Source organism: Lissotriton helveticus, chromosome 3_1 (assembly GCF_964261635.1).
Source record: "Lissotriton helveticus chromosome 3_1, aLisHel1.1, whole genome shotgun sequence".
Taxonomy (NCBI): Eukaryota; Metazoa; Chordata; class Amphibia; order Caudata; family Salamandridae; genus Lissotriton; species Lissotriton helveticus.
The window spans coordinates 912,471,292-912,492,127 of NC_136061.1; the positions used below are offsets into that span (position 1 = coordinate 912,471,292).

A 20,836-nucleotide genomic window follows, 5' to 3' on the forward strand; every position below is an offset into this window, starting at 1 on the left:
GATCTGGATTGCTCACGGCATGTGCTTGGTGCTGTTTGAGGAGTACCTATGCCCTGGGTACCTATGGTACACTATACAGGGGCTCACAAGGTGACCCAATTCCAATCAGGTTTGTACCTAAAATACATGGTATGAATTTAGAGAGAGAACAGCTGGGCTGTGGGTCTGGTTAGCAGGCCCACAGCCACTTGTCGAAAACCAGTAAAGCAAAAAGTGGGGTGACCATAGGAAAGTAGACCCTACTCTCCTACAGTAGTGAATACAGTTGCGGGCACGTCACAGTCCTGAAAATCCCTGCGAGAAAAATTTACGTATCCCTCATATCAGTGCAGCAGGGTGAAGAATTGATGAACAGGAAGCAGAAATGTCTCGGCTCAGATGCGCAGCCGAGCTTGGCCGCCTGACAGAAAGCACAGGCTTTTAATTGATTGCGTCGGGCTCACTGCCGCGGCGGAGTGATTCGTGGGGACAGGGTCGAGTGCTCTCCAGCGGACTGTTCTCTTGGGTTTGAGGGTGAATGAACCAGTTTTATTCCAACAACCAATCCTCCTTTTATCGAGCACCGCTCTGTTTCCTGCCTCGCTCTTCGCTGGATCGGGGTAAATACTATACACTCTCCCGAACTCCAGGAATATCCTGGCACGCGCTATTTTACCTCGCGGTATTCATAATCCCTTTTCCATTTTTGGAAAGTGATATTTAAGACCACAAATTAAACTCTGGGGTTAACCTTCGCTCTTAAAAAATGCGAGGCATTGTTCACTGTAATTAAATAAAAATGATATAAAAACATTTTTTCTCATTTTGAGTTCAGGGTATTCGGTGGCCAAAACGGGTAGGGTATTTCAGATCTAAAAAATAGGAATTTGCTATTTGATGACGTTACAGGAGGTGAAAGCATACAACTTCTTTACCGGTAGGGACGTCACAGAAATGTACATCCCAGAGCGGGAGGCACATCAGACCACGTCTTGATCCAGACGGGTGGAAAATTTCCCTGACTATCAGACCAGTGGGCACACAGAAGAGTTATCGGGTGGTTCGAATTTAACATGTAGGTGGTGGCTGTGATGAAGTGTCTACGGTTCCAAGCTGCGGCATTACTGGTACCACTCCAAAAAAAATGCGCTGCAAAATACCTCATGCGAAAATAAACCAAAAAGGTTCACTGCTGAAACATTTTCAAAACGATAAAATACTTGATTAAATACACCTTGGAGGGGTACGAATTCTGGTACTGTGGTGGTTAGGCAATTTGAGAAACCTTTTATGAATTGTTTTGCAGGCTAAAAGGTTTTTCCAAGATCATCCTGAATGTTGCCTGGGCACATGGTTTATGTCTTTCTTCAATGTAGTTCAGTGATATTCAAAGTAAGACGACCCGGGGGCCTCTGTGGCTCTTTTGACCTTTACAAGCAGCCCCTGGTGAATAGTAAATGTAAATTGATACTTGTATAGCGCACTACTCACCCGCAAGGGTCTCAAGGCGCTTGTACGAATACCGCTGTGGAACCCATCCTGGCTTTCCCTGTGAGGTGTCCACTCCTGGGCAACCCCAAGGTGGAGGCCAGGCATCCTTAGCGTATTGGGGGCCGTTGTGGAGATTAAGCAAGCTATTGCCCAGAGTTGCAGAGTGGGACTCCATGATTGGAATAGGCACCGAGGCAAGAATTATCAGGTCCGTGGAATTTTTTGAGCTCAAGACCCGCCGAGGCGGGGAATTGAACCCTGGTCCCGGGCTAGACCTCTGCATCAGGGTCTGCCGCTCTAACCATTGAGCCACACCTCGACATAGTGGCACGAGCTGATCTTTTCTTGCTGAGCACAGCACTAATATTCAGAAAAAGTGTTAAATAAATGGGTAGGCATTTATTTGCACGTTAAAAGTAGTAACTACTGTGGTGTCCTTTATCGCTTACCTTTAGTTAACCTGTACATAAATGCTTGCCCGTTTAACATTTTTGTATGCCTCCTTGCACAATCCCTGACCCACACAGGACCCCCTACTCCCACAGTGCGTCCCTCAGTCACACCACAAACCATACTTTGCGGCCGCTGGACAAATGTTTCCGAGTACCCGCTATATAAGAGTGGGACGATTGCAGCAGCATAGGGGGTTCGGAAACTTGTTCTCTCTTGGACTGAAACCACGTCTTTGTCCGTTTTACATCACAAAAATGGGTAGTAGTGTTCCCTGCCTGGAAAACGTCCGCACATTCGTTTAAGTCAGTATATGGTGATGGAGCGAGATTCAGAAATGAATTACATTTCAGCTCGTGAAGTCACATTTCCATAATTAATTAATAATATTAATGATTTGTGCTATATGTTAATTAATCCAACCTAGATTAAGTTTGCACCACACATGAACACGCGGGAACTAATTACATGTGCTCTTGTTGCATTTGCAAATCTGTTTTGTAACATATGATTAACATTGTTTTGTTTGTCATGTCTGTCCTATTGTCTGTCACTATTAAAATGCAGCTGATCATTCATGGCATGTGCTTTATTATATGTGCTTATATGTTTGTTATATGTTGTGATTGTCTGTGTATCATTTAATCATCTTTTAATTCTTTCAGATTCATAAAGCTGGACTATATGAAGAATGGTAGATATTTTATGTGCTGCTTTATTTGTTTGCTTCTGCTAGTTGTCATTTATTAATGGGATAATTACTAGCAGGGAAGGGTGGGGAACAGAAGGGTTTGTTTTACCTGAATTAATCACTCTTTTTGTGTTTGTTTAAATAATAGGCCTAAAAGTGATTTGAGGCCTAGCTTTGGTTCTGATTCTGAAGAGAAGTTGGTCGGCCTGTACGTGAGCAGAGTTGGAGCCAAGTGCAGTCATCTTGGAAACTTTCCATGGAGAGTTTTATTTTGCTTATTTCGTTGAAAAGACTGTGGCTCTGACATTTGAAGAAAAAAAAACTGTGGTTCCTCTGACAATGGAACTTGTTCACGGACTGCTCAGGATGTTCTTTTCTCAAGGCCGAGGAAATGGCAGGGATGATTTTGCCGAGCTCTGGTGGAAGTCAAGAGAAGCAACTTTTTAATTTGTTGCAAAGACACTCGGAAGCTGATGTCACTCTATGTCAATGGACAATGGCATGGTGACGCTCACACCCTGGACGTAGTGATTTTGGTGGACTGACAGACAGCAACCAATCAGAGTGCTGAACTTTTAGAAAGAATTACATTTTAGTTAGATTAGCGAGCAAATAGGGTATAAAAATTGGCCTCTTGTAGGGATCGGGGCTGACTGATTCCTGAGGGCGAAGTGCTGTTCGATTTCCCATGGACTTGTAAGCATTCAACTGTTTATTCATTTATTTTCCCTTTCAGGTCAGAAAGCTAACTTAGGGTCTAGGGCTATGTTTTCTTTAATTCATTATTTCATGCTGAGTTAAACTGTCATTTTTTGAGCCAATGATTAATGCAATAAAGCTTACTTATTAAAAATAAATGCCGATATTAATAAAAAGCTAATTGAATTTATGTAATTATGAGAATTTTAGAATAAACCTTTAAAATGACAAGCTGGTCTTGTTTATTGAAAAGAGTTTAAAAACAACATATTAGATCCAATTGCCTCATGTTTCAGCTGCTCTGTTGTTTCTTATGGGCCTGGTTTTGATTGGTAAGTGTGGTAGTAGATAGTGATGTCATTTATAAAGAATTTCTGTTGAAGCGCTGGAACAATTTATAGTGGAATAGTATAAACGTGGAAATTGGATGTTCTTACAAAAATAGTCTAGATATGGGTGCTAAATTTGCCCTAAAACACCTACTATCCAACGGTGTTGTCTGTACACAGAATGTGCATCAAAACATGCAAAGAAAAAGGGCTATGACAGCACACCTCGTCACTTTCTGGTCATCAAGATATGCATCACATTCATGGGTATGAGTAACCCCATTCAACTCAGGTATAGAGACATTAACAACAACACTAGTCCAACTCGGGTTTAGAGACATTAACAACAACACTGGTCCAAGACATAAGGATCCAAGACCTATAGTGATCTTCATTGTCTTTATTCCAAAAATAACTTCAATAAAAGCTCCCAGCACACGACTTGGGTAGAATTAAGGAATAAAACCCTACACTGGTTGGTAAAACAAAAGGATGTTTCACTCTAGAGATGCCAGTGAGATACTAATGGTTAGGAGAGTAGGGTGGGTAGGGAATTCTAAGAATATTAGTGGGGATTGCAACGTGGTAAACTTTCGCAGGCCAATTATGGTCCATCGTTTACTATCCAACCACAATGCAACCCTCACTCCCAAGACAGAGATTAGTGCTCTACCTCTCGGCTATTTTTATAGGCAGCAGGGGGAGATTTAAAGTTGGGGGATTTCCATCTTTTACCCAATCCAAAAGGTATCGGGCCCTGTCAGATCTAGATTTCCAGGATTGACAACTACCTGGAACTGGTCAGGCTATGGATAGTTTAGCAACCAGTGTATTTCTAGGTTGTGCAACTGAGGATGACAAAGTAGTTGGCGTGAGGAATGGTGGCATCTTAAATGATTTTACAGTGTTAGGAACTTTGAACATTAATAACAGGACTCTAGAGGTGCCCACTAAAATTCATGCAGAGGCCTCGTCCTGTAACTTTACTAACACGGAGGTGGAGACTGATCTTAGGATTTGCGGCAGGGGTCATGTATTTGCAATAGCTCAAAAGAAGGTGCATGAAAAACAAACTGATTGAAAACCAGGGTGATAAAGTTATACAACACCTTAATATAAACAATGACTTGTGTAGTAATATAAAGTGCACATAGCTAGTGGAAGCTGATACTACAAGGATAAATGTTAACATACCCGATGAAGTCTGTAAGCCCAAAATAAAGTTAATTTCCTGGAACATAGCCGGAATTAGAAAAAATGTAAGCGATCTAATGTGGCATGTGATTGCAGTGAAATCGTGCTATTCCAGGAAACATGGGCTGTTGAAAGTCCATTCAAAGTAGGTTATAAAACTTTTAGCGTACCTGCCACCACGTTAACCAAAGGAAGACCCTCTGGAGGTCTTACTATCTGGATGAAAATCACACTAGGAGTCGATATTAACCCCTTCAGTGCTAATGACAAGGGTAACTCGTCATGTAGGGCCCATTGATTTCAATGGAAAGTCAATGGACCTACATGCACACCCCTTAGCAGCCAAGTGGTTAAGCAAATTGATACCCACAGCCAAGACATACTAGGTGTTAAGTTTGTAGGACTTAAAACGGAAGTATATATCCTGAATGTATACAGCAGGCCAAGCGTTGCCAATAAAGTGGAAGTTATTGAGCAACTACTCAACCAGAGAGCCTTGATAATTATTAGGGGGGAGGATTTTAACCGTTAATTTGAACCAGTAGCAGGGCTGGAAAATATTTGAGGCAGAGGATAGTGCAAATAACATCCCAGCAATAGAGAGTAGCCCTGTAGTACAATGCACACATGCTGTGGCGCAGCTATTGCGGTTGATCGCAGCCCATGGCCTACGTGCCTGTAATGGGCGTCTACTCTCTGACAGCCCAAGCCAGCCAACTTTTAAGCGGGGTAGTTGTAATAGCTATATAGATTATGTATTGGTCTCAATTCCATTTTGGTCTATGTTAGATGACCTTGTAGTGGAAGACCGTATAGAGAGCGATCACTACCCCTTGTGCTTGACGCTTTGTACTTCCTTTTTACAGTTAACCTCCCCAGAGAAAAATAGCTCTACAGATAACCAAATTGAGCCTGTGGTGTCAAACAACCGCAGAGTACTTAAATGGCTGTAGTACTAGGGAATGAAGATACTGTTAAGAAGATCTATGAGACATACGTAGAAATAGTCTCCCCACATATTAACCTTGCAATAAAAGAGATCCCAATCATGCGGATGCATGATAACATGGTAGAGGGACTTGAACAAATACAAACTAAAACCTCAAAGCCTTCCAAAAAGGGGTTATCAGACCTATCCTTTAAGGGTCACTTATGGTATAACAAAGAGTGCTGTAATGCCAAAAAAGAACTGATAGAGGCAGTAAAAAGCAATGACATCCTAGTCTTAAGGGAGAAAAGGAGGCGTTACAAGAATGTATTGCTTAAGACAGTAAGTGTTGGGATGAGAACATCTGGTCGGAGCTGCTAGATGCGTGCAAACAAATGACCAATCTATGTTTTGGCGCCAGGTCTCCAAGGGTGTTAGAAATGGGATTTGCCGTAGGGATTTATTCCTTGATGCTAATTCTTGGATATCCCATTTCTCTCACCTGTACTCAGCTCCCAACAATGAGATTATTCTTGGTAGTGAGGATTTAATCCTTAATTCATGTGAGATACCCTTGTCCTTTAGTATGTTGGAAACTATGGAAGCAATAAATGCAATAAAACCAGGGAAGGCACCTGGACTGGATAGAATTGCTGGTGATTTATGGAGACAGGAGAAGGAGATATGGGCCCCGTACATTAACCTTCTGTGTAATGCCATTGCAATGTGTGCTCCTATCCCAGAAACATGGCGGGCGCAGAGATTGTAGCAATTTTTAAGAAGGGGGACCGCTTGAACCCAGGGCATTACAGACCGATCAGTCTAATCGATGTCCTACAAAAGGTTTTTGCGAGACAAATTTTAAATAAACTGAGTTCTTGGGTTGTGGAAATTAGCATTTTAACCAAGTACCAGGCAGGTTTAGGGGGGGAAAAAAATAGCACAATCGACCAGGATTCCTTTATATTATCTGGAAGTATATTAAAACAAAAAAGCGCATCTGTACATCACATTTGCTGACCTCAGGGCAGCTTTTGACCAGGTCCCCAGAAATGCATTATGGATAACACTAAGGGACCAGGGTGTATCGGGGGAAATTCTAGCACAGATTATTAGACAACATGAGGCTAACTTTGCCAGAGTCAGATGGGGTCCAAATGGCAAATTGACAGTAGATATATATATAGGGGTGTAAGACAAGGGTGCGTGCTTGCCCCCACATTGTTCTCCTTGTATGTGAACAATATTCCAGAACCCTCTTGGGCTGCGAACATGATTCTCCCAAGTTGGGGGGAGGGAGGGCTCATGTACCTGCACTCTTGTTTGCAGACGATATGATTGTAATATCTCAGACACCAAAGAGCCTTCAAAACCTATTTAATACTTTTAGAATCTATTGCTAAACCAAAGGATTGGAGATTAACCCAACTAAAACCAAATATATGGCAGTCAATCCGCATAAAAGTTTTTTGATAAACCTTGACTGTTAAAACAGAAAGGATAGAACATGTGCATCATTTTAATTACTTAGGCATTACTTTAGATACTAAATTCGACTGGAAACCCCAGCTGGACAAGAGAAACAATTTTTATCCAGAATGTAGTTCCAATAGCGAGGAGACATAAGAGCAGCCAATCAAAAGTTGTTTCCCCAGTATTGGAGCTATACAAGTACAAGGCACAATCTGCCTCTCTTTATGGGGAAGAATTATGGGGTTACGCAGTGAAAAATACCTTTATGGCACAAAAGAATATTTTTTTAGTAAACTATTAAGTATCCCAAGGTGCACCCCTTTACTTCCTCTTGTAATAGACCTACACATTCATCGTACTGATGACCAGGCGGCTTTAGGGCCATTATTGTTTTGGGTCCACTTGTGGTCAACAGACGAACTTGCCCACTACACAGAAGCTTTACAGGAAATTCTGAAAATAAAAGACACAAGGTGGGCATGGTTTAGTCATATTGAGGATTGGTTTACTAAATTGGGGTTGAGACATTTTTGGAAGGTCCCAGAAGGCCCGACTTAGAGTTCTAAAAAAGTGTTAAAATTAAGCTACTGGGCGTTTATCCAAAACTCCCGGTCATACAACACCATACTAGGCACCCTATCTGTGAGGTACCTAACTATGAACCCAAACAGTAAATGTGAGTCTTTTATGGATGAAATTCAACCAGGTCTTGCCAAATCGCTGTATTTAAAATTTCGTTATGGCAATTTGCAAATTCATGCAAATACTACAAAATGGGTGTATAACACAGGAAAGAAAAACGATGGTAGTTGTTAACTTTGCAATACAGGCTTTAAAGAGAATGAAGTACACATGCTATTTTTCTGCCCTGCTTATATCTATGCTAGGAAAAAATAGATCAAACCAATCTGTCGCCTTTTGGGATTTAGACGCTGCAGTGAGGCAGAAAGAATATTGCAAACTGGTATTGCCCAACCTATTGTGTTCAGCATAAGTAGATACCTTTTTTGTGTAGATCTAATAAGGAGGAGAAGGGGCTTAAAGTTTATTATTTTTTGTAATTAATCTTGTGTAAAAGAAAACAATTCCCAAAAGGTAAATGATATAGACCTTTGTACGTAGTGCCGATATTTTTAAAGATATTTTAAGAAGGATACAACATCATGCAAAAATTGTACTTAAATGAATTGGTAATATTGTAAATGTTGCAAAAATGACATTTCTGATGGATGCTCCATGATTTTAGACTTTAATATATAGTTAGAATGCCTGATGACCGCATGGAATATTTGGGTGCCTGGCTTCAGTGTAGAGTGTCAGTTGGTGGCAGGCAGCTCCTGGAGGGGTTTTACTCGATCTACTTTACTTACTCTAATGAACTTAACCTGGAACTAAGCTTTAATAAAGCCAACCTATTTTATACACCTGGCTCCAAGGACTGTCAATTACCACAAATATATTAGAATCAAAATGAATCCAACAGGAAACTGGACTGTTTAAGCTTAGTTTTCAATTCTATATTAAAAAAGTGAAATGACAGCAACGGACTTAAGTTGTTTTGCAAAATCGGTTATTATCACCTTAAAGCAGAGACCTGCCAGGCTGCGCTATAGCACTGCAAGGGATTGCAGATCCCTGGTGACTGCGACCGTCCCATGGCAGTCCAACTGCCTAAGTTGTAGTATGGCAGTCGGTGCGGCAGTAGCCGCCACGCCTTCGTAATTCAGCCCATAGTGTTTGAGTCAACAGCGCTAAAAACGCAGTGGTTTGCAAAGGCGTTGAAATGGGAACAACCGCTGTTTTATAGAACTTGCAAGTGGCTGAGGAAGATGACGGATTTATAGTGGAGAATGAAAGATTGCTAGCAGGTGTGTTGAAATAGCTCACGGGGTGTGGGCATACAAGCTTCACTCCATTGGATCACTGGATTTCAGGCATCCACAACCACAATAAGAAGAGCCATTGTGAGGAGAATTACTCCAGAAAAAACTTGCTAATTCATGGCACTGTTGTCCAAATGTCCACCTGTAAACGTGGACAGCTTTATGAAACTGACGCTGTGTGGACCCCTGGCTGCCCCTGAACCTACCTGCAGCAGCTGACTCTGGTGCCTTCGTCCTCCCGCCTCCCGCCGCCGACCCCTGCTCCATCTCTGGGTCTTGCAGCCGTGTGGAGTGCCGTAGAGGAGCAGCAAAACTACAATACCCAGCTGCCCTAGCGGCGCTAATCGCGCCAAACGCGCGCCAGGAGGCGCTCAAATACAGAGTCACCCCGGTCGAGGGGGCGACTCTTTGCTTACAGAAACTGACGCTGTGTGGACCCCTGGCTGCCCCTGAACCTACCTGCAGCAGCTGACTCTGGTGCCTTCGTCCTCCCGCCTCCCGCCGCCGACCCCTGCTCCATCTCTGGGTCTTGCAGCCGTGTGGAGTGCGGTAGAGGAGCAGCAAAACTACAATACCCAGCTGCCCTAGCGGCGCTAATCGCGCCAAACGCGCGCCAGGAGGCGCTCAAATACAGAGTCACCCCGGTCGAGGGGGCGACTCTTTGCTTACAGAAACTGACGCTGTGTGGACCCCTGGCTGCCCCTGAACCTACCTGCAGCAGCTGACTCTGGTGCCTTCGTCCTCCCGCCTCCCGCCGCCGACCCCTGCTCCATCTCTGGGTCTTGCAGCCGTGTGGAGTGCGGTAGAGGAGCAGCAAAACTACAATACCCAGCTGCCCTAGCGGCGCTAATCGCGCCAAACGCGCGCCAGGAGGCGCTCAAATACAGAGTCACCCCGGTCGAGGGGGCGACTCTTTGCTTACAGAAACTGACGCTGTGTGGACCCCTGGCTGCCCCTGAACCTACCTGCAGCAGCTGACTCTGGTGCCTTCGTCCTCCCGCCTCCCGCCGCCGACCCCTGCTCCATCTCTGGGTCTTGCAGCCGTGTGGAGTGCGGTAGAGGAGCAGCAAAACTACAATACCCAGCTGCCCTAGCGGCGCTAATCGCGCCAAACGCGCGCCAGGAGGCGCTCAAATACAGAGTCACCCCCGTCTCGCGGGACGCGAGCGGGACGCCGGGCTAAGCCCGGGCAAAGGGCGGGCCCTCTGTGGCCCTCAGTGGCCGAGGTAGGCTGGGCTGGGCCCGGTTATTTTCGGTCATTATCTTTTTACTATTTTAATTTTGTTTGTGACATTGTTTCGCATCCAGCTAACATTGATTCGCTTGTCAGTTGGAGGTAGAACCATCTACTGGTTTTTTTACCGGTCGCCTCCTCTCACTCTACCATCGGTTAATCATTTTTGCTCACCCAGGACTATAATTCTTATTTATTATTTTATTTGCAATACATTATCCTGGTTGCATTTTGTGTCATTTTTAGTGATATCTCTTCTGGCCTGAAGCTTCTTTTTGCACATTAAATATCTGCTGAATCCCCATACTGAGGATGTCTAAAAAACTACGTTCAGGAAGGGAAGTAGGAGGCACTCCTGGTGCTGAAAAAGAGAAAACCCGGACAAGGAATAAATCTGTAAATAATCCCCCGTTGAAGGGTCAATGTCAGCTTTTTGAGCTTTGGGACATGTCTTCTTCTAAGAAATCGAACATTGTAATAAAGAAATCACTTGGAGTTATGGGTCAAGAGCCTCATACACAAGCCATTATAGATCCTTTGTCTCCCCCCGTGCAGCCTATTTTTCAACAACCCGCGGCAGCGGTGTCGCCCTCCCGTGTCTCCCCTAAAGGGAAGGAATGTATTAACTCTGACCCGCTGCTAGCCGATAGGAAATGCTTGAATAAACCTTCTTTGCCTCAAGCGGCGGTGACGGATAGGTTGGGGGGTGATCAGTCTTCTTTATTTATTGATCTTGAACTCTGTGGCCGATATGTCGATACAGCTAAAGTAGAGACTCTAGACCCTACCAAGCATGTAGGGGGCGCTACCCCATCTGGGCTAATGTTGTATAGTAGCACCCCTTCTCTAAACGGACAGGATATGTCCGACCTGTTAGATGTCTCTGGGAGTCCGGGTCTTATCCTCTCTGGGATCTGCCGTCCCGTGGAAGCGTGTGATAAGCCAATCTCAGAATCCATGATTGCCTTGGAACAATTGTTAGCTTCCATCTTAGCACTTTTGGGGAAATTCGTAGGTAACTCGGACTGTATCTTAGAGTCAGTTACTCAAATACTAAAGGCACTGCTACAAAAGTCGTCTGATACAGGGAGTGTTCCCCCCCCTGTGATGGAATCTAGTTTGTTTAAGGGGAAAACACATGAGCAACCAGCGGATTCTGCCATGAAGGCTGTAACAACAGGGCTGAAATCTCATATTACATCTATCCCCTTAACTGCAGTGCCTAACTGTATCAAGAACTCAGTTCTCGAGATCGAGGAGGTCAATATATCTACTCCTGGCCCAAAAGTGGTGCAAGAACTATTCCCTATCTTTATGTCTGAAAATAAACAAGAACTTTTGGACTATAAACATGAGGCAAAGGTAAAAAATGGTAAACTCAGAAACAAGAAAGGGAATAAAAGAAAAACAATTCGAAAATATATGAAAAAAAGACAGCGTCGGATAATCTTTCAAAACTCTCTGGCAGCTATGGAGAATGAAGAAAACAACTTGGATCCTATTTCCATATCTCCTAAGGCTGAAATTGTATTGAATTCGATTATTTCCACACCTCTAGAGGGCACTGATGAGTTACTTCCGCTAATGCCCTCGGAAGTTGTGCAACAAATGGGGGGCCCCTCTACAGGTTTTCAACTACCTACAACGTTTGGAGCTTCTATAGAATACCCAATTGGGGCTCTCAACCCCTTGGCACCCCCGTTTCTGACAGCCTTGGAGACTGGTGACCGCCCCTTCTCGGACCGTCGCTTATCATCTTTAAAAACTCCAGTGGACACTCTTGTGCTAGAATTTCTACCATTATTTGACATTGATTTACCTTTAAATAGAGCCTGGCTTCTTAAGTGTTTTAGCGAGATAGAAAGTCTTCGCCATATCCAAACTAGGGACATTGAGTTAGTGTCCCTGATGGGTGAAGTTAGGGTCTCAAGTATAAGGGTGAAATTTTATTCTCAAATTATTGTAAATCTGATATTGCAGCAAGCGGAGAATTTTCAACGAATTGGTATTGATATTCTCCCGTTGTATAACCTTTGTAATATAAACCCTCCTTCTGGGGAGGTATGTAGTAGGGATGAGCAAAATGGGACTTCGTTTCCCCTTACAGACCTGAAGATTTGGGTCTCTAGGGGAAAACGTTTGGTCTCGCATGTGAGGCCTCTCCCGCTGATCCAGCATCCATCCTTAGAGGATGGTGATCAGTGGAATTGGCTCCACAGCGCCTTAGTTACCAAAACTAGGGATAATCCCAGATTGTTTCATCATCTTTAACACCTCATTAAAGATCATCTCCTGGAACGCGGCAGGGATTCACAGTAGTCCGGAGAAATTTGCGCTCCTATTTTCATTAGGAGCGAATGTGATTTGTTTACAGGAAACTTGGTGTATTGGTATGTTGGCTGTCTCTAAGGATTTTTATGTCCTGGAAGTCCCTGCTGCCCCCTCTAAGAAAGGTCATGCTAGGGGGGGAATTGCGTGTTTATTATCTAACAATTTGCAGTGGAGATTCGCCCATTACACTGATCCTAGTAAACTTTTTCAGGCGATAACTATTGAAAACATTTTTAGCAACGGCATTAAATCGCCTATTGTAATTATAAATGTGTACATTCCCCCAGAAGAGCGTTTTAATCTGATATTGAAGCAGTTATTTGGTTACATTGAGAAAATTAAAAATGTTTCAATTCCTCCCGAAATTATACTTGTGGGAGATTTGAACTGTAAAATCTCTAACGCCAGCTTAAAACTATTTAGGAATAAATGTAAAGAAGAGGTGCACTTGGTTCCTCAAATACTCTTTCCTGATAAGCAAGTGACCAATAAAAGAGGGAAGATCCTGTTAAAAGAATTAGCGGCCGTAGATGGCCTTATTTTAAATGGGAGATTCCCTTCTGACGTGCCCGCTAAATATACGCACAAATCCCCTTTTGGGTCGTCTATCTTGGACTATGCTATTGCTGACTATGGTTTGTTTCCCTTTATCCAGGATCTTAAGATCATACCTACTTCCATGAGTGACCACAGCATAATGTTTATAACTATTTCTTTAAATCCCATGTCCTCTGTACCCTGGTCCCTTAATGGCAGTGATGTTGCCTTCCATACTTCATCGGGAAGGTGTGTCTGGAATTCTTCCGCCATTAATGGGATACAGGAGTTTTTATCTGATACTCTAGTGGTGTTAAGTGAGTGGCGTGGTAATGAAATAGAATATTTTGAAAAATTTATGCGAAACATCATCTCTTTTGCCAAAAAAACTCCCCGATCTAGCACAAGGGTAGTGGTCCCTAGTACATTGCGTATCCTGAATAAGGAAATAAATAAACTAGTCCGACAACAATACGTAGATAGAGTCACGGAACGTGGAAATGAAATTTCCAGGCTAAAGAGAAAGAGATCGAGACTTAAGTTAAAAATTAAAAAGGCAAGTCAGGACGAGGTCTGGATCAATTTGAGGGAATCTGTCACTCAGGGCAGGATTAGAGATTTTTGGGCAATAATCAGTAAGGGATGTGGCTCTAGACTAAGTCCCTCCCCTATCCCTATAGCAGAAGAGGTATGGATTTCTTATATCCAGGACTTGTATGCGGGGAACGGGATCCCAGGTGATGATATCGTTCTAGATGTCACTCCTGATGGACTCATTTGTTACCCCACAGAAGGAGAAATTGAGATGGCAATAAAAAAGATGCGCGTCTCTGGGGCAATGGGCCCTGACGAACTCCCCATGACGGTCCTGAAACAGGATCCTGCAAGGTGGAGTAAAATTCTGTATCCCTTGTTTAGAGCCTGTTTTTTGTCTAATATGGTACCTGCCTCCTGGAGGGGAAGTATCCTGGTCCCTATCTTTAAGAAGGGAACAAGGGATAGCCCTAGCAACTATCGGCTGATTGCTCTCCTCGACTCTATCGGAAAGGTTTTTGCGAAATGTCTCCTGCAATCCCTTTCCGATTGGGTGGAGGAGTATAACATTCTGCCCCTTGAACAGACGGGCTTCCGTAGGGATCACGGTACGTTGGACAATCTCACCGCGCTGCATGTGGTGACAGATAAATATGTCCAGGTGCGAGGAGGGGTCGTGTATGCTGCCTTTATTGATTTCTCCACAGCGTTCGACAAAGTTGATCGTGGAACGCTGTGGAGAAAATTGGCAGCGCTTGGTCTCCCACCCTATTTATTAGAGTTGGTGCGGGCTCTGCATACTGAGACTTGGTGCAGGGTCCTGATGGGGGGCGAGAGGGGAATTTCTTCTGTAATCCCATCTAAGAATGGATTGAAGCAAGGATGCTTATTGGCGCCCCTCTTGTTCTCCTTGTACACAGCAGATTTACCCGCTGCTGTGTCCGTTAGTGAGGGCATCGCTCCGGTGGTGGGGGGGACCTCCATATCTTGTTTGATGTATGCCGATGACGTCCTTATGCTTGATCTGACTCCTAAAGGACTTGCAAATCGGTTACATGCCCTTCATGCTTTTGCTGTAGCCCATTGCATGAAAATTAACATTGCCAAAAGCAAGGTGATGTGTATAGCCGGTAAAAAGAAGTGCCGCTCTGTAGATTATCACTGGCACATTGGGGGCAATAAACTGGAGGTTGTGAAGTCCTATACTTTCCTGGGAAAAATCATCATGGCTAATTTAAGTGAGAGGCTCCATATTGAGCATTGCACGCGCAAAGCTCTAGCTCATGGCAGAGGTCTCAAGTCTCTATACCTGGCAACGGGGAAGCGACACTTCCAGAGTTTATTGGAGGTATATAGATCAAAAATCCCCGCAACAATTCTGTATGGTATTGAACTTATAGAAGTGAAAAATTGGGCCTTTTGCCATAAGATTGAGGGGAAACTCCTTAGAGCTCTCTCTTCTCTTAATACTGCATGCTCTTTGGCCGCCTGTAGACTTGACTTTGGCATTAGGAGTAGTTGGGTACAGGGATTATGTGCCCTGGTGAGATGGGTGGCCTGCCTTGCTAGAGCAAAAGAAGGGACGATAAGAGCTCTTATCCGTAGTGAACTACTGGGTAATTTTAATGAGTTTTCCCAACTGGTATATAACTTCAGAAAAGCGGCAGCCCTACTAAAATTAGATGAAAACGTTTTGTTTTCGTATTCTCCCCCGCAGTTAAAACTTGCGTTGAAGGCTGCCTCTTGGGACTTAAGTTTTCAATCAGACAAAAAGCTTATCTGCGGTAAAAGGAAGGTAGATTTTCTTCTTGACTCATATGTGATGAAGCAACCTCAAACCTATGCTACATGGAACCTGCCGCATGGTATCCGTAGATTTTGGTTTCTTTTACGTTATGACTTAATCCCTCTAAATCTACTGTTATCCAAGTGGTATGGCTCCTCTGCTTTGTGCAACTTATGTAAATTGAATATTCAGGACTGTACGCATGTCTTATTGATCTGTCCTATGTTGCGTAAATTGCGCGCTAGATGGTTAAAAGTTATTTGTCTCCGCCTCGGCATTGTCACTTTAAATGATTTTTTGCATGCACTTTATTGCCCTCCTAATGAAATGTTCTGCTTCTATATTTTTAATTTTTTTAAAGGATTTTTAGCTATTTATTAATATGTCCTGGATGATGCTTTGATTTTCCGATGTTTGTGTAGTAGTGACTTGTATGTTAGCTTGGTATTTAATCTTTATTGATGTAAAGGGTAGATTCTTCTTGTGTATTTGTAAATGCATGTGTTTTGTTTTATTCTCTGTATTTTTGTGTAATTTATGTGGCCCTCTTTGAGAGCCAAAACATAATAATAAATAAATAAATAAATAAATAAATAGAACAGTAAAATGATCCGAGGGTTAACTGTGAATACATTGTGTTATACCGTAGCCTGGGTACATCCTATGTGAAGGCACCACTGTTCCTGCATGCAATGGACTGCTCAGTCAATACCGTGCAGCAACGTCCATTGGCAGTTCCCTGGCAGTGCAGTTATAAGGCGCACTATGAGCATTTAAACTGCACCGCAGTGGGACAGCCACGCCACCCACCAGACAACAAAATTACTTGTAATCTGGCGGGCGAGTTTGGTGGTCCTGGAGCAGGCCCTATGTCAGCACTTTATGACACCTGCTGTTCACTTTATGACACCTGCTGTTTGTCAAATAAGTTTTGAATGACTGGAGATACAGTTTGCATTTGAAAAGATTTTACCCGCTTTGCCTCCCCATTCATTCTGCATAAAATATTAAACTAAATTTCAATCACAGGAACATCCTCTGCTCTAAATAGAGAAACTCTTACCTTTCGTTAGCGTATCGAGTACTCCAGCTTTTTCGAGATATCTCCTAAATTGCTCCCTCTTGGAGTCAGCAGCCTAAATAAACATTCAGTGTTTCAAAATAGAGAGGTACATTATGTAAGAAAGTCAAAACGGGTCATGAAATTAACATAAAAGTGACTTACAAGTCAATATTTGCGCGTGCGGTTAACTAAAAACATTACATAAAAAAAAAAAAATCATGGTAGCCCACTATCCATTTTGGAACTTCCTTGGCAAACGTAAAACGGACATTACTTCTCGTGTTTGGGATTTTTACGTTTGTGCATTATTATATCGCATGCTTGGGGTCTGAGAATCTTTAGAGAAACAAGTTCCGTCTGGCGACGGACAGACGTAAACGTTGAAACAAATGCGGGAATAGGAAGGAACTACAAAATGCGCAGGGCTGCCATTCTGAGTGCCGTAAAGTCACACTAAAGTAAACATTAAGAGTTCTAATGTACATTGGGCTTATTTGCAAGCCTCTTGCGCCGCCCAAATGTCACTCCACCCCCATGTTAAAATAAAAAGGGACGCACTGGCGGCGCCAGGGGCTTGTAAATAAAGCCAAAAGTACTTGTTGCTCTGTCGCAATAGGACTTGTAGCACTGTTGAATTATAAATGCAAGACTGCATGCATAAAAAAGCAGCTAAAATAAATAGTGCCCCCTATACACACACACGCACACACACACTCTGGCAATTAGCACGCCATTGGGCCCTAACACAGCAGAGTGACGAGGAAACTACAACTTTTGGCCTATCTATAGAGGGGAAAACAAGACTACGCCCCTTACGACTGGGTGCCATTCAGCCATTCCATACGTTGAGTAAAGCACCTCACAGATTCAACAACGCGTTTTCCTCCTAACCACCCCACTACGGGACTAGTGGGAAGTAACTTAAATGTGCTCTCACCATATGACGCAAGAAACAACGCATCAGAGAATAGGAAACACTAAGGGAAATAGAGACAGTTAAGTGGACCTAAAGTGGCAAGAAGCTATTTGAGGGAAAGGTTGGAACTATGAATATATATAGCCCCCGTGCGGTAGAGTTGGCATGAGGTATCGATAGGAAAAGGAAGTGCACTACTTTTGCGATTATAACACGCAGCCGCGGCTGGTAACACGTTACCCTGTAAACTGCAATTAATTTATAACAAGTGATACAATGACGCACGAAGGGAAAACAAAGTGTGCAAATACTGAAACGCAGCATACTCACTTTATAGTGCGCCATACTACCCCCTAAGCTGCCAGCCAGCACCTCGGCTACTACCGCTTCCGCCACCGCGTTCGTATGTACGGCGTTTGTTGCCACTCGTCGCCTCAGCTACCGCTTTGCCAGCGTTCGCGCATGCGTATGCCACTGCATCACTCACACCTGCGGCTCTAAAGAGAAGGCGGAGGGGTACTTTGACAAGCTAGACCACATACTGCTAATTGCCAAACAGGCGTGACGGCCATATTGGATGTAGCTGTACTTGCTCCGTGATTGGCTACCCAAGTGACCTTGCCGACGTGTCCCTTTTATAGGAGTTTGTCAACTAATGCTTCATCTTGCACACTGAGCTCCCATAAAAGCAACTGGAGAGGATTGCGATTCAGAGAAAACAAGCGGATTAAGAAAATCGGGTCTCTTCGCTGACAGTCACTATCAATCGTGCAGGCAGAAGCAGAGCAAGCTGTCTTAGAAGGCGCATGGAGTGGTATCGGTACACGAACTTGTTTTTAGGTCTCGCCTACCTCGCAGCGCGCAGGCGCTGCTCGCTTTGTGAGGCATGGTGTATATTGTATATACTCTAGCGGGGAAGCTTCGCATAAACTCCATCTAATTTTTTGTTTTGCTTACAGCCTAAATGCTGCCTCCTGATTGGTTTTCGTCTAGTTAGTCCCTCCTCCTGACGGCCATGGCGTAAATTGTATGCTTCTGAAGCTATTGGCCCTTGTACTGAACACTATTTTTTTCCCCTGTGTCCTCGCCCCCACCCCCCCTCACACAGTCCGTGATTTTTCACCAATCCCTCCCCCCCCCACTCCTGTTTGTGCCTTTTTTAACAGCCCCATTTCCATTGCCAATGTAATACCTCTTGCGTAACTGTGAGTCGCATTGCAAATGCTTGTTCAAAATAGTGTGCATTAACATGCTCGCAGTGCCTTATTTTCTACGCATGTGCCAAAAGTCCCCGTGCTCGTAGATTTTTTGGCTCACCCGGAAGCTCTAGGGATGTTGTAGATACAAATATGTCACACATTAACTCAAAATAATTCTGTTTCCTCTCCCGTCTGCTGTTGCTCAGTTTGTTTACCACCCTCCCTCTGGGGTACTAGGTTTTCCTGACCCGCCGGGCACGGGAGGTCTGAGGTGACTGAGGGCGGGGTATGTCTCAGACCGGGGTGTTGGTGGGGGCAGCGTTTGTCTACAACAGGTGTCAAAAGATGGGGGGGTGAAAGTGTTTGGTCATTTGTTTGCACTCCTGGAGGAGGAGGAGTCATGATAAACACCTAAAGATGCTTTTTCTGGGACAGGAGCCCAGTAGGCCGAGGCAGAATCCTAGCGTGGTGTACAGCAGCCCGGTAAGTGATATCTGATATCTTTGGGAACCCGGGGGCACTCTTGCACTTGCGACTACTTCTAATGGTTGACTCCTAGCGCCAAGGAAGCGATACAAGAGGCAGGAAATGGGGGTTATTTTACAACTATGCCCCTCACCGGTGATACTTTCACTAGGCTGCAGACAGAGGTGTTCTCAGCGGTAGAGCAAAGACAGTGCTGAATGGGGTTCAGGAAGAAAGAGTCCGCGTCAGAGCGGGGCCTCCGGGGTGAGACGTGTTCTCCCTTGGGTGCACTGAGCTACGTGAATATAGGGAGTCTGTCAGTATTTCCGGAGGACTGCTTCAGCGCAGGAAGAAACGTTCATGTGCAGGATGACCTCACCTGATACGCGGCCAGGAGCGCTGGGACACAGGGACAGTCAGTCACATCACACCCCACGTAGGCTTGTAACGAGGCACATATCAGTTTTGTGTGTCTCCACAACTTTTGCAGGACGTCACATTTTTAGATGATTTTTATCAGGTTTTCGGCAGAGCTCTGGCACTGAAGCAGGCTTCCCTCTGTGTGCGTGACATCCAGGCCACTTCGGACGCTGTTGCAATTAGGGCCGGCTTTAGGGCAGTGCAACTGGCGTGGTCGCATTGCACGCTAACCTGGGTGGGGCACGTTGACAACAACGGGTGCGCAGTGTTAACAATAATGTACAATTTAAAATAACCTTATTCAGAATTCCTTGCCCATCCAGCTTTTCAATAGCAATATATTGTCAAGATAACTCTTGTGATTAATGTTCGTGCTAGAGAGTGAGATCAGAATTTTGAAAGTGGCATAAAGAAGCACAGATGGTTAATAAGCCTGCTTCAAAGAACTCATATCATGCAGATCACACATCCTTATTTTATGTGAATAGCTGAGAGGATTCCTGCTTTTGTCACAGAGATTCTTTTTGTTACGCAGTTCATAAGACACAACCCTGATATAGAACAGGGACTCTTACAAACTGTCATCAAAGTCCTGCATGCAAACTGCGTAAAATAGTCAGGACGTTTTTTCCCCCAAGTCTTACATTATCTATTCCTAATGTTGCTGAAAATTGTTGTTTCGGTAGATATACATAAATATCTTATTAGTAAAGCCAGGGTTTACCAGTGCTTTTAAAACAAATTAAATGTATGTGAGAGAGGGGCTATGGAGAGATGAAGGGCACTTTTTCCCGGTAGTCGTGAGGGAATCCGAGGAGGTCATGGGGAGGGGAAACCAAAAATGATTGTCTCACTGGGCGCCACTGGCACTAAAGCTGGCCCTGGTTGCAACCACTACATACAAGAGTTCTTCACTTAGATCATTGTGAGCGACATGCCACCTTACCCAGTGGTAATATACGCTCGTTGACATGGCATGTGTGAAGCGCTGGTATCAGTGTGTACAACATCCTGCCTCACGTGTTGTTTGTTCAATCACTATATACCATGGTTTCACAGTGATATCAGTGTGAGCAGCGCCATACCTAGGGCTGATACAGGCTTGTTCACTGGTCTCAGTGTAAGCAACATCATGACCAATGTGATTCTGGCTCAATCACTACATCACTGGGGTTCACACTGATATCAGTGTGAGCAACATCCTACCCTTGCTGCAGGCTCGTTGACATGGCAT

At 44.0% G+C, this 20,836-nt stretch overlaps 1 protein-coding gene across 2 annotated transcripts in view; it reads right to left on the reverse strand.

The window, feature by feature from the left end:
• LOC144824788 (c-Myc-binding protein-like) overlaps positions 1-18,274 on the reverse strand; it is an 89,388-nt gene extending 71,114 nt beyond the window's left edge. Inside the window, exons 1-2 of one of the 2 annotated variants that reach the window (XM_078683793.1) lie at positions 17,849-18,274; positions 16,603-16,675 (exon numbers count right to left, since the gene is read on the reverse strand). In XM_078683793.1, coding sequence (XP_078539919.1) covers positions 16,603-16,675; positions 17,849-17,863 — 88 coding nt within the window. In that variant the 5' untranslated portion in view covers positions 17,864-18,274. Of the gene's footprint in view, positions 1-16,602; positions 16,676-17,539; positions 17,579-17,848 lie in introns of those variants that run through there. The other variant, XM_078683791.1, reaches the window with a different exon arrangement.
• Between the last annotated feature and the right edge of the window lie 2,562 nt (positions 18,275-20,836).